The sequence below is a fragment of the Tarenaya hassleriana genome, unplaced genomic scaffold (assembly GCF_000463585.1).
Source record: "Tarenaya hassleriana unplaced genomic scaffold, ASM46358v1 Cleome4, whole genome shotgun sequence".
NCBI classification, from domain to species: Eukaryota; Viridiplantae; Streptophyta; class Magnoliopsida; order Brassicales; family Cleomaceae; genus Tarenaya; species Tarenaya hassleriana.
In genome coordinates, this window is record NW_010966881.1 from 1051818 (window position 1) to 1065999 (window position 14182).

The following is a 14182-nucleotide window of genomic DNA, read 5'->3' on the forward strand; positions in this document are numbered from 1 at the left end:
TACAAAATATATATATATATATATATATATATATATATATATATATATAAAGTATCGTGATCGATTTATAGTATAGAATTACATATATTAATATGCTTTCTCTTTGTTTTTTTAATGTGTTAAGAATTATATTTTTATATGAAATTAGGGGTTATAATTTAAAAAATAATAATGGGATTATGTATAATAATAATAATAATATTATTATTATTTTTTAAAAAAAGGAAGGGGCAGGCTTTAGAACAAGAGGTCCAAGGATTCAAAGGAAGGGTCATTATCAAAGGAGCACAGACGATAAAGCTCATGGAATTATATATTCCCCACTTGGTTTCATCCTTTTGACCCATGAAAACTCTTTTATTCAAATGCAAGAAAAATTTTATATATATATATATATATAAGATGTTTGTTTGGCTTCATCATAACAAACATGGAGATGCTTTAAATTTGTAGGTCCATGAATCTCAATAAAAATGTGTACGTTAGCAACGGCCAAGTTTGTTCAAAATCTCATACATAGACAATCCATGTCTGTATTTTGAAATTTGTGGTTGGATTTTGATGGATGTGGTCGGTGGTTGAAGGATTGCAAAACTTCAAAATCGAATAATTTTCCATCACGATGCATTTGTATGGGAATGTGGACATACATCGCACTACAACAAGTAGCTGCAAATTTCACCCGTTTTTTACTAACATTTTCTTAATTTAATAGGCACAAAATTTTCTCAAAAAAAAAAAAATTCCTAATAAACACAATGGGTGGAAAAATCCGACAAAATACTATATTCATTTCTCATCATGACAAACATAGGATGATGATGATGATGTATAAAATCTTGTAGGACCATGACCATGACCATGACCATGAAAAAGAGAAAAGGGGGGTGTGTATAAATAATAAATGGGTAGCCAAGAATCCGAGGGGAAAAAGCTTTTGGGTGAGGTCAAGAGTGTAGGACGCTACCTTGGTTCTTTTCTTGAGGTGAAGGGCTCGTCTGTAAGGAGGTGCGGTGGGAGGTGGACCGGGTCCAGGCACTGGTACGACCGGTCCGGGAGCGGGTAGGACTGGTCTGAATCATACCCCGACAGGTCCCCGCATGCCAAAAAGGGGATATACACCTTGTTCGGTCCTTCAAGCCACCCACTTCTGCAATCTGTTCGGTAAAAGATAATAAAATGGCAATTTGGTTTAGATTTGAACCAAACTAGGGTTTCAGAGAGCAACAAAAAATGATTTTCGGATACCGAAAATGTATGGGCAAGCATGGGGTACTTACTATACACGCAATGCATATGCCGCAGTATAACGGATCTAAATATAAAGCAGATTCCTTTTCTTTCTGGAATAAGCAACAAATCATGGGCATTTCACAAAAGAGAGAACATTTGGATGAGTACGTTGAGAAGGGATACGGAAGCGTACCACTGAACAATGCACTTGTTACCTTGTCTGCACTGCAGTGGGAAACTTGTTGAAAGATTGAGTTCCTTAAAGATGGGATATCCTACCTGAAGACTAAAGTATAATACTTGCGAGACAAAATCGAATGTTTAGGTCAAAGATTCATGCATTAAAGGATAACTGAGGAACTGATATAGTGTTTTTTCTACCCATTTTTTAAGGGTAAAAACTTAAATCTCAATATATACAAGCGAACATTGCTCATAGATAGAATGGGATTAAAAAAAAAGGGAAGCAATCCAATTCATGGAGACTGTGAAGTTGTTCATAAGAGGTAATAATCCTCCTACTGGTGAAGCATGAAAATGGTGAGGAAAGTCGGAGACTTACCGAGTTGACTTCCACCTGAAGGGCTTCCCACCATCTCCAAGAGACGATGCAAATCGCTCGGATTAAATCCTTCCGGAGGGGAATAATTTTCACAGACCGCAAAAGCCTCTATAAAACAGAAAGGAGGAGATCAGGGTTTCAGACGGAAAGCACATATCATAGCTTGGCATGGGGGGGAAAACTCAAGTGAGTAATCATATGTACATGTGAAAGTTGCTCTTACCTATGCCAGAATTGCGGCTGCTTTTTGGTTTTACAGAAGTTACTGTTGGAAAAATAACTGCAGCTGCAGAAATATATGATGCATTTACCATCAGAAATCGTAACAATCAAGAGGTTCCATGTCAACAGCTGTTGGCATTAGTACTAACTTTTTACCCATCTAATAATAGTTAACACTTTCTGGGATCTAAAAGCACAGGAGGGAGACCTTTCGTATAGAAACATCCTCCAGGGTCTTTAACACAATCGCAGATGGACAACTAGAGCGTAAGGCGAAAAGGGCACAAAATCGGAATTTTCAGCAGATAATACAAACTTACCTGGCAGTATAAGAGACACGGAATATCTTTGCAGTCAATTTGCCGCCTTCTCTAAGAATGTGGGTAACAATTGTTAAGCGCTGCAAAAAAAAATGGAGTGTTTTTATTGTCATTATCGATGAACCGAAACCTTATGGGAAATAGTAATGGTTTTCTTTTTATCAAGCATGGCATGGGAGATACTCGAACTCGATCAAAGTCATGAGTGGAAACTATGCAACTTACTGCAAGAATGAGTTGAGATTGGACAAATCCATTCATGTCATGCAAACAGGTAACTGCAAACCAAAATGCAAAAACATTATGTTGATAGCATAAAAGATAAACAACAGAACCGTGAAACAGAAGTAAGCAAGTTGAAAAGAAACTGTATTTACTGTTTTACCATCCGGAGCACCATCACAAACAACCAGGTCAGCCGTGCAACCACCAAAGTGTCTAATGACCTTGAAAAATGCCAAAGAATAACAGTTAAACGCTGATACAAACACGAGCTCCATGCAAGACGAAACACATAATGTCATTCTACCGTTTGCAACTACAAATTCCCCACAAATGCACTGGGAAAAATACGGAAAGATGCTCCGGAATTTAAAGGGGAAGAAAGAAGAGGTGTTGAGCAGGGAATGGATTGCTTCCACAAGAACAGGTTTGAGAATTCTCACCACTTCCGCAGTCTGTGCATTAGTTATGTCCCCTTGGACCTGAATGACACCTTCTGTTGGATCCATGGGCTGCACATCAAGGGCAACTATAAGAGGAAGACCACTGTCCCTGCAAATAATTAATTGGTTTGACGACACTGCCAATGCAGTATTTCAGAAGCAACAAGAAAGGTTTGGCTCTGTCAAGAAGTGTGGAAAGATCGCAATAAAAATAAATAAAAGCACCTGAATACTGTCATTCATGCAATGAAGATTTTCAGTGCTAACCAATACACAGAGAACATGATAAGAGCCATACTTATGACTGCATACACAATCATGCGGAAAAATCAGGCTCAAAAAGAAAATGAGTGATGATAATTCCACGAATTCTTCATCACGAGCCCAAACCATATTAAACTACAAGAAACTTACTTCGACTCAGGCAAAGACTTGACTGGGAGATATATAATTTACGACCCAGGACCTGCAAATCGGAAAGCAGCAAGGTGTCAAGTCAAGCTGCATAGGGACAACAAATGCATAGCTCTTTTCAGTATAATGGTTCCAAGCACCTCACACGTACAAATTCATTTTGATGATTCGATCTGCTTAAACACTCGATATGAAAAAAAATTCAACCAATAATGCATACATGACTCCAGCTACCGGGTGCAGCACATAAATCCACCACCCGTTTCACTCCTGCATATCGTTTCGAAGAACAGGACCATGAATTTTCGCATAACGATTCTTCTACGCAGAATATGGAACGGCCAAAACACTTTGCTTAAAAGCAGAGAATCCATAGCTAAACTAGTAAAGGCTCATCATGAGTTTGGACTTGGTGTCTTGAGTAGAGATGATGGTTCATGAGAGATCATCTCCATGGAAAGGAAACCGAAATGGGATTCAACGATAAACCTTCAAAGATGTTGAATTCCTCATTTATCTGAAGAAGCTTAAACGCACTTCTGGCGCGCCAACCCTCTTGTTTGGCTTATCGATAGTAGATATCCTGCAAACAAACGGTCACAGCAGAAGGACCCAGAGACTATTGTGCACCACAAACATGAAAATGCAGTCGAAGCTTATACCCTTTTGTCCCGCGAAGCTTTTCCCATTTCTCCCTCAGAGACGACATCTAGTTTACTGCAGCGATCAGACAACGCAGGCAATGAGAACAAAATCTGGGTTGCGACAAATGGCAATCATATGTGTCTAAACATGAACAGTAAGAAAATAAAAACTGAAGGGCAGGCAAAGGCAACTTAGACGACAAGGGTGGTGTCTGTGAAGCATTTCCCCGAACAGTGGATGGCATCGAACATGCATTCATAACTGATGAAATTATTGTTGTTCTTTTAGAGAGAAAGGGACCAAATTAACGCTCAGAAAGAGAAGAGATGAAACGGGGAAGGATGACTTCGCGCGAATCAGCAGAAGATGAAAAAGAAATCGAGGGATTTCGAATTTTTTTCTCCTTGTGTGCCCTAACGTTCTGGGAACAAATTAGGCTGCCAATGAATTGCTTGATGAGCCCGTGCTAACTTTAGTTCGATTCACGGGATCAAAGCTATGCGTTGACAAAAATAAGGGAAGAGAAGAATCTTTTTTTTTTTGGAAAACGGAAGAGAAGAATCTTGGTTGAGGTTTTCTCAGTTTCAGGCGTTTTCCCGAGAAAACTAGCAGCTGGTGCCACGCGCCTGGAAGATTATTCACGTCTTTTTTCACATTTTGGCTCCCTCTCAACAGGGAACAAGCACACCCTATGAACACCAATAGCAGCAATTCAAAGAGCTTCCACGCACTTCTGTCCCCACTCGAATCCTCAAAAAAAAGTTGAAAATACAATCAGCAGAAATCACACCCAGCTATTCGAACTCTCCCAGACTTCAATCCCCTCCACATTTTCCCGGGAAATAAACAACCTATCATCGCCGCCTTCGATCTTCTGCAATCACCCCTCTCTCTGAGGACGACGGAGAAAATCTCCGGGTCACGGTCGATGCAGCAAGGAGAGAGTTCGGGAACGAAGATGGGATCGTCGAAGCGGTGGTCTCGAATAACTGGCCGGCAACGTTGAGCTTCACGCCCTAGCCGTGATCGTGAACACTCTTCTCCATGATGCGCCATAGATGGCGCGCGATGGCTTCTGATGACGTCGCAAACAACAATGGGCTTACACCCAATTGTCTTCACTGGATCATTATGCCCCTTGCCATTACGTTACAAATCAAAATGGGCCGATTTTCAAATTACTCAAAATAGCCCATTACAAAAGTCTCGTCTTTTAACATCTTTAACATAAAAAAAAAAACCATATAATAAAATTCTACGGGGGAACCGTACCACTAAACTTTTGCATCACTGTCCTTTTCCAGTTTATTACAATATATATATATATATATATGGATAAATGCGTGTGTAATTAATTAGGTTGAGAGATATGAAATTTGGGCCAACAACATCCCTCGAAGCATTGGGTTCCAATCTTGTTAAAGAAAATGCTTTAAAATCGTGTTCTGTCACTTATAACCAATCATGGAACCCTCTCTCCCTCTAGCCAATGGGTTAATCTCAATATTCCAAAATCATAAACTCTCTTTCTAGGTCTTGCCCAATCTCTTTTGACCAAAACAATGACACAATGCTTGTTGAGTTTACAAACATTATTATAATGTTACATACATACGTTTTAATTTAGCATACAAGTATATCCATCAAAATCTTGTATAGCCCCACATATTTAGATAGAGCATAAACTATAGATTTTATTTTTAAAATCTGCAATATTTCAACTTAATACATGTTTAGAATCCATTATAGATATATGGGATGAATAAATTATTCGAATGTATTTTGATATTCTATTCAAATTAAATTGAATAATCGGTTAGGTTTAAGATATTCCTAGTTTCAAATGAGATGGGAAGTGCAACTAAATGCGCCATGGCCGTAGGACAAGTTGAAGGGTCACTAAGGGCAATTCGTTGCAATATCTTCTTTGTAAGATGCATAATAAAGGCTATTTCCGTCTATATCTCGGTGCCTTGGCCCGCAATTTGACTGAGGAAAACCTTTAATATATTCCAATGATACCGATAGCATTAATTAAAAACAATTTTTTTTGGATTTAATTTATATGCAATGCAATTATTTCTTAAGCAATGCACAACTATTTGGGGGAAAAAAAATCCTAATTTATATTGTTTGTCCACATAAAATGCTTAATTAAGAGATATACCAATTTGAGAAAACGTAAATTTGTTTGTTTTTCATGTAAGTTAATTTCGGAACCATTTTTTAATAAATTTCTTATAACTTGGTGTTGAATTTGTATTGTTTTATCGAGTATTCTCTGCTTCGTTTTTATTTTCTTTTTTTTTTTATTTTCTTTTTTTAAAACAATATATATATATATATATATGTTACTCAAAATATCATATTTAAGAAAAATTGCTACAGCTTTTTTTTTAAAAAAAATTTACAATTTCAATAAAATATTATGATTTTTCTAAAACATGTTTAGGTTGAACATCGAATAGAATAAAGTAAAGGTGTGTGTGAAAGATGGGCCTCATATTTAGCTATCATGTCAATAATCGTGAATTCTTAGAATTATAATGTCTTTTCAATAATCATGTAAAATTATATGCTTTCAACGAGTTGACATACCAACAATACGAATGGTCGGTCTCACAAACGCAAATGGATTTCATTTCATAAACCATACAATAAATTGTCTCCCACCAAATCTTATAATCTCTCTCTCTCTCTCTCTTCCCAATTCTTTGCAATAAAGAATATGCTTTTAACTCATTTTTTTTATGAAAAAAAAACATGGCCTTGTTACATATACTTAAAAAAAAATCACAATATTTTTAACAAATTTTCAAGACTTGATAATGAAAAAATGGAAAGAGTCGAGGGGCAGAAATGGAAAAGCACTTCCAGTATTCGATCCCTATTGAAAAGACCCAAAGCGGCATCGAGGTCCATTAGCTTCTTCGTGTTGCCTACCGCACCAAAGCCCATAAAATATCTCATCTCGAGCAGCTACGGTCCATGTCAAAGCAAAAAAAAAATGATAATAAATCCCTAAATTAAAATTATGTTCATATAAACACGCCTTTACCTTTCTGATCTCATGTTTTTTTTTAAATGCTAAAAAATACGCCTTTACCCAGAAAATATATAAACGTGTTAAAGAACGAACAAAGTCAGCAGATCTGACGGCCCAGAAAAGGCGAGTGCACGGAGAACACTTTAAGAGAAACGTAGAGGAATACGAACGGGAGGTGGGGTTCAAAGGCTTGATGACGCGCGTGGGTTTGCTTTAAACGCGTGTAAGTGCAGTGCGCATATCGGCTTGGCTTGGCTCACCTCAAGCCGACTTCACTCATAGTAATGTGAAAAGGGCAAAAAAAAAAAAAGTTGAAATAAAATAAAAATCAACGTTCAAATTTTTGAAGCTGGGTAGATAAGAAGGAATAAATAAATTGTAAATAATTACAGTACGGTTAACTGTTTATTTTATTTAAAAAGAAAAATAACGTAAACCATGAGAATTCATGGAGCAATATAAATTAGTTCTATTATACAGGTAAAAACCCAAGTTCACTTTACGCATGGGGAAGTGACACCCGCCAACTAATACACTGTTTTCTCCGTGAATTTTGGACATATATATACGCACACATGTGTGTATATATATTATATGTATCTAAATATATCAAAATATTTTTTTGTTTACAACAAGTATTTTATAGTTACAGTTTATGAATTTATGATCGTATTAAATTGTGTCTGATAAACAAAGATATCCGTCATTAAAAACCAAGGCAGAGGTGGAAAGAAAAGGGGAAGGCTTTTAAACAATGGTAATATATAGAATTAATTACAGAGGAAGTCCCAAATGGTGGAACCGCAGAAGGCAGGTAAAAAGATAAAGAGAGAAGAGACGCAAAAGCTTCCTGCTTTTATGCTCTCTCTCTCTCTCTCTCTCTCTCTCTGGCTCTGAGTTTCGTTGTATTGTCTGTGGTCTGAGCATATTTATAGGAAAAGTCGGCGGCATTAAAACATACAGCATTTCATTAGTGAAGTGCGTTACAGTGTTGTTCACTGTTTCTGTTCCAATCTCAGAGCTTTATTCTCTCTCTCTCTCCCTCGGAACAGAGCACACAATCTTCTCTCTCTCTCGTTTCTATTCTCTCTCGCTCTCTCTTGTTCCATCTCTCTCGCTCTCTATATATAGTATAGTTTCGGACACTGTGTTTGGCTTCTGAGATTAGAGAACGAGACAGAACAAGAAGTTCATTTCTTCTCAGAAACAGAGGTATAGTACGGCTCGAGCCCGGTCTCGTTCTGGTTTTTCTTTCATATTTCACCGTAAGAAACACATTTCTTGTTTCTTCTTTGTTTTTTTGTGGGGTTAAAGGGTATTTCTTTTTCTTGAAAAAGCTGCTGTTTCGTTCACCATAGTTTGCCATCGGTGTATCTCAGATTCTTCCAAATTTCTCCTTGACAGTCAGAGGGTTTTTTTTTTTTGGGTGTCCTGACCATTTGAGGTGTACGGATCAGCCAGCACGCGTCCGGAGAAAGGTCGGCGGGAAAATGTCGAGGGAGCAGCAAGCGGAGGAGGCGATAGTGGTCTCCGGCGGAGGAGAGGCGGAAGACGACGTCGGAGGAAAGGCAGAGGAGACGGAGGATGTCTCCGCCGGCGCCGGCGGCTTCAGCGTGAAGAGCTTCCTCTGGCACGGCGGCTCGGCCTGGGACGCCTGGTTCAGCTGCGCTTCCAACCAGGTACTATATATACACACATACATATATGTGTATATGAACTGCGTGAATCCATGAAAAGAGCTGTGCTGGTGATGGGTTAACTGCAGGTGGCGCAAGTGCTGTTGACGCTGCCGTACTCATTCTCACAGCTGGGGATGATATCGGGGATATTGCTTCAGATATTCTACGGTCTCATGGGGAGCTGGACCGCTTATCTCATCAGCGTTCTCTACGTCGAGTATCGAGCTCGCCAGGAGAAACAAGGCAAATCCTTCAAGAACCATGTCATTCAGGTATACACCCCTTTCTATATAGTTTTCATTTATATATATATATATATATTCAAACACCACCCTTGATTTATTCGACGAAACTGTAATGTATTTTTACATTATATATGTATATGTATACGTGTATATGGAAGTGGTTCGAGGTGCTTGATGGATTGCTGGGTCCGTATTGGAAGGCAGCAGGGCTCGCATTTAATTGTACCTTCTTGTTATTTGGATCCGTCATACAGCTCATCGCTTGTGCCAGGTAACCTTTTTACATCTCCGGTTATGCCGGTTTAATTTTTGTTTGGTCCGGTTTAGTGTAATATTTTTACATCTCATCAAATGACTTAATTGTTAGTTTTAATTTCGATTTTTTTGTTTGGTTACAAGTCGGCCCAAACGCATGTAATTAATGTAAAGACATGGTGGTGTTTGTGTGTAATGTGGAAGAGCAGCAATATATACTATATAAACGACAGGTTGGACAAAAGGACATGGACTTACATATTCGGCGCGTGCTGCGCGACGACGGTGTTCATACCGTCGTTCCACAACTACCGCATTTGGTCGTTCCTCGGCCTCGGCATGACCACCTACACTGCTTGGTACCTCGCCGTCGCCTCCTTCCTCCACGGCCAGGTCTCCCATTCCACGTGGCATTTTTTAATTATTACTATTATCCTATAAAATTAAAATTATTGCTGGAATAATAATATATGGTTTTTAGGTGGAGGGCGTGATACATTCTGGTCCGACCAAACTGGTTCTCTACTTCACGGGAGCCACCAACATCCTTTACACCTTCGGTGGCCACGCCGTTACTGTGTATGTTTTTTCATCCCTTAATACTTATATATATATATATATATATATATAGTATAATAAGCAGAATATTTTAAATAATCAGATAAAAATTATTAGAACTTTGGAAGGATCAGAATATTATATACCTTCCATTACACATTTATAGCATTCTGAATTTGTCATTATACAAGTTGGAAATAAATACTAGAAAAAATAAATAAAAGGTGGTCTTCTTTCTGCCGTACGAACGTTTTTATCTTTTATATAGAAAGAGGTAACATAAAAGATTTTCTTTCTGCACTTTTGTTTTTGTTTGGATTTTGCTCGGCTTCAATCTGCAGCTTTTGCCTGGTACTTTTGGGTGTCCGGACACCAGACAAAATCATTCTGTCAAATTATTTACCAGAGAATATTTTCGCTTTTATTTTGGTCTGAGATGAGAGATGTATAATACAAAAAAAATAAATTATTAAAACTCAATTTTTTTTTTCGCTCTCTCTGGCATCCGAAGAAAACTCATGGGCAACCCATCTAAAGTAATTGTCTGTTCTGTTGTGGTTCTTGGTTATGGAAAAACCAAAACCGAACCGGTTTCTGGTTACTAAAGAATGACTCGTGTTTTCACAAACAAATATATGAGTTTGAATCTGGTGAATATGAAAACGCTCGTCATCATCCTGTACAATCACTTGCATCATTTTTTCTGAAATTTGAACTGTCGGGTCGGAAGGGTCAATCTTTGGTCGGACCCAGAGAACCGATGCAGAAATCTGATTCATAAAGTCTGGATTCTGGTCGAGTTCCATCAAATCTCGACGATAAGATGCTATGAAAAGACATTTATACCCTCGTTCAATCGAATGTATTATTATTAATAAATTGATTTCAGGGAAATAATGCATGCGATGTGGAAGCCGAGGAAGTTCAAGTACATTTACTTGCTTGCGACGCTGTACGTGTTCACGTTAACGCTGCCGTCAGCCTCCGCCGTCTACTGGGCGTTCGGAGACCAACTCCTCAACCATTCCAACGCCTTCTCTCTCCTCCCCAAGACCGGCTTCCGTGACGCCGCCGTTATCCTCATGCTCATTCACCAGGTCTGAACATATATATATAGGCTCTTGTTTTAGGTTGAATGACTTGGAAGTTTGGATACCCTTTCACGTAATTATTCTTTATTTGGGACGAAATGAGAGATTCATATAGTTAATCTCATAAATAAACGTGATCTAATATATATGTTATATATGCAGTTTATAACGTTTGGGTTCGCATGTACGCCGCTGTACTTTGTGTGGGAGAAAGTGATAGGGATGCATGAGACGAAGAGCATATGCATGAGGGCGTTAGCGAGGCTACCGGTGGTGGTGCCGATATGGTTTTTGGCCATCGTTTTCCCATTCTTCGGTCCCATCAACTCGGCCGTGGGGGCTCTCCTCGTCAGCTTCACCGTCTATATCATCCCCTCCCTTGCCCACATCCTCACCTACCGCTCCTCCTCCGCTCGCCAGGTTCTTTGAATTCGGCAATTATTATTCATATATATAATTAAGAGTGCTATATATTAATGTATAGAGGATCCTAGGTTAAATCTAATTATATTAATTACAATAGTACCTTTACCCTACATTGGTTTATAGATATATAGTGAAGTTTATGCATATGAAAAATGTAAAATACGGGAATTACCTAAAATTTGTAGCATTCCTAAGGACCTTGTAAGGGTAACGTTGGTAGGTTTCGGTCCAACATATATCGGGATCGGGGTGAAGGGAAAAAAAAACTTATAGTCTAGAATGGAAAAGAACATGTAATTTTAATTCAAGCACTAGTCCCTAATCATGACCTTAGATCTAGATAGATGTGTACATGTGCTAAGGGTGTCTTTATGCTCACAAAAAGGTTGGGAAAATCATTGCTTATGTTTCTCTATAGCTGCTAAAGGGCGTCATTGGTGCACCGATTCTTGGACGTATGTTATTTATGGACTTTATCCTATGCTTCGGATTAGATGGTTTTTGGTATTAATACCCAAAAGATTGGGGAAAAAATAATAGTAATTTGAGGAGAGAGAGAGAGAGAGAGGGAGAGGGAGAAAATGATAGATAGGTAGTGTGTCCCAATCATTGAGTTATGCACCTAAACATGTTGAAGGATGGAGTGAGTCCAATCTTGTCCTTAGATTAGCTGGCTTGACTTTTCGCATTTAAATTCATCACCTAACAATTTTTGTTATGTCACATTTATAACCCTAGAAAACATCTTTATCCGTATCCTCGTCAATTTCGATATCCAATGGTCCAAAACATTATTCGCATGCGCAAACAAAGCATTATTTCTATACACTAAAAAAAAATTTGAATGCAATGGGATCTAACTCTTGGCTGTATGTTTTCCGGCGGTGATGTGGCAGAACGCGGCGGAGAAGCCGCCGTTATTCATGGGGGGATGGGCCGGAGTTTACGTACTGAACGCATTCATAGTGGTGTGGGTGCTGGTGGTGGGGTTCGGGTTCGGCGGCTGGGCGAGCATGACCAATTTCATCAAGCAAATCGACACTTTCGGCCTCTTCGCCAAATGTTACCAGTGCAAGCCTCCCCCCTCCCCCGCCCATCTCCACCACCCGTGATTGAGCCACCCTCCTCTTGGTTTCACATATATACATACATACATATATATACATATGTATGGGGTGGTTTTGTATTAGGGTTTGATGATTTCATTTAGTTGTTTACAATTTGAACGTATATGATATGATGGTTCCTTTTGCTGTTTATTGTTAATGGGGGGAGAATTGTTGTGTTGTATAGCTTGGAGACATCACGTGGTGAGCGAGCTGGTTCACGTGCCCATGTTTACACTTGGGGACAAATGCAGTTCCTAATTTGTAGACTTGCCAATGATCGAACAGCCAAACTATACTAAGACCGTAACCACCGAATCAAAATTAATATAAAAATCGGATGTTTACAAATTAAAAAAACGAGTTTATAAACCAAATCGAATAAAAAAAAATAATCGAAACTAATTTTTTTTTTTAAAAAAATGAGTATTTTTTTAATCAATAAACTTAATTTGAACCGAGATAGAGAGGCATAACATTTACATACCAATCCCTTTCAAGTGTGTGGAAGACACGGAGAAAAGCATATAATATATCGGTTGATGGAAATAATACATGATTGGCGAGACGTTTTGATTGAATATTCAAAGCTATGAGATTAAAGTCAATGTATATAATTAACATGGAATTATGGTAATTAATAGCTGGAAGTATATTGTGGCATTGAAAGTAAGAACACGAGGAATCGAAGATTTAAACGTGATAGGTACGTAGTGGCCTCGCGTGGAATCTTTTACCGCATTGTTGCTTTGTTCGGTAAAAGGCATTGTGACTAATTTTTCTTAATGCTTTTAAGTTTATTAAGATTTGACAACTCTATCCAGATTTTTTTTTAACAATCCGAAAATTTTATGGAACTTTTTACCTAATTACATCTTTTAAAAAGGATCAGAAAAATCCAAATAAATATCCCGTAAATTTTTTTTACCACATCTCTTACCAGCTAAACTATCGCGTTTTGGAAGATAACTCTATCAAATTAGTCCTGTCCCGAGTTCAAATCACAATTTTGGATAGGATAACGTTATTTCAATCACATAGTATACTCTCACTCCCAAGATTGATCTAGACCTTGGTTCAAAACACCCGATTACCCAGAAAAAATCTATAAAAGTATAAAAAGAAGAAGAAAAGGTTAAATCAGAAAACGTTTGGCATAAATATAGAATTTAGAAAAAAGATCTATAAATGGGCATCAAACCGCTCCATAATTGTGTGATAAGAAGCCCATAAAAGTGGAATGGAATAGTAAAATTCAGTAGGCCCAATAAAAGCCCAAATGAGTGACGACAACGAACTCAACTCTTGACAATACGCACCGTTTTACCCGTAAAAAAGAGCCCCACATTTGAATGAATCCCTCCCTCTCTCCAGGAGGCCAGGAGGTGCAGTGCAGATGCTTGGTTATGGCGGTTCTCCTACCTCCGCGTCTCCCCCTTCGGATCGTTACTCGAAGGTTTTCTTCTTCTTTTGTTGGTCTACGTTTCGGAACTCTTGTTGTGAGATGAAAGTTTCGCCTCGGAGATGGTTTCGTCGATGTTCTTCTTCCGGTGAAGCTGATTCCTCATGTGCTGGTATGTTGCTATTCGCCTCTCAGCTTCCGAATCTTCCGTCTCTGGGGAGTAGGAATCGAGAATAAATTACATACGTTGTTTCTTGGAGAGCGTAACGGTGAGTATCGATGGTTTATGGAGGGCGATTCAAGCTTGGAAATC

The 14182-nt window shown here is 38.5% G+C and overlaps 1 protein-coding gene and 1 pseudogene across 4 annotated transcripts; one reads left to right on the top strand and one right to left on the bottom strand.

Moving 5' to 3' along the window:
• Positions 1–763: 763 nt before the first annotated feature.
• On the bottom strand, positions 764–5138 carry LOC104823285 (annotated as a pseudogene).
• Positions 5139–7976: 2838 nt separating this feature from the next.
• LOC104823287 (auxin transporter-like protein 1) lies at positions 7977–12651 on the top strand. Of its 4 annotated transcripts, none has more exons than XM_010554788.2 (9): positions 7977–8319; positions 8552–8786; positions 8873–9058; positions 9190–9302; positions 9496–9679; positions 9768–9865; positions 10734–10941; positions 11098–11355; positions 12258–12651. In XM_010554788.2, exons 2-9 carry the CDS (start codon positions 8598–8600, stop codon positions 12471–12473), a joined length of 1452 nt encoding a protein of 483 aa, XP_010553090.1. In that variant the 5' UTR covers positions 7977–8319; positions 8552–8597; the 3' UTR covers positions 12474–12651. The 4 variants fall into 4 exon arrangements, with proteins under 4 accessions (XP_010553090.1, XP_010553089.1, XP_010553091.1 ...); XM_010554787.1 differs by having other exon boundaries at positions 8565–8786; XM_010554789.2 differs by having other exon boundaries at positions 8569–8786.
• Positions 12652–14182: the final 1531 nt, after the last annotated feature.

Excerpts from the sequence above, each read along its gene's own strand:
- LOC104823287 (XM_010554788.2), top strand. The coding sequence starts at position 8,598 with ATGTCGAGGGAGCAGCAAGCGGAGGAGGCGATAGTGGTCTCCGGCGGA. Across the intron at positions 9,303-9,495 it reads CAGCTCATCGCTTGTGCCAG|CAATATATACTATATAAACG; the intron begins GTAACCTTTTTA and ends GTGGAAGAGCAG. Across the intron at positions 9,680-9,767 it reads CCTCCTTCCTCCACGGCCAG|GTGGAGGGCGTGATACATTC; the intron begins GTCTCCCATTCC and ends TATGGTTTTTAG.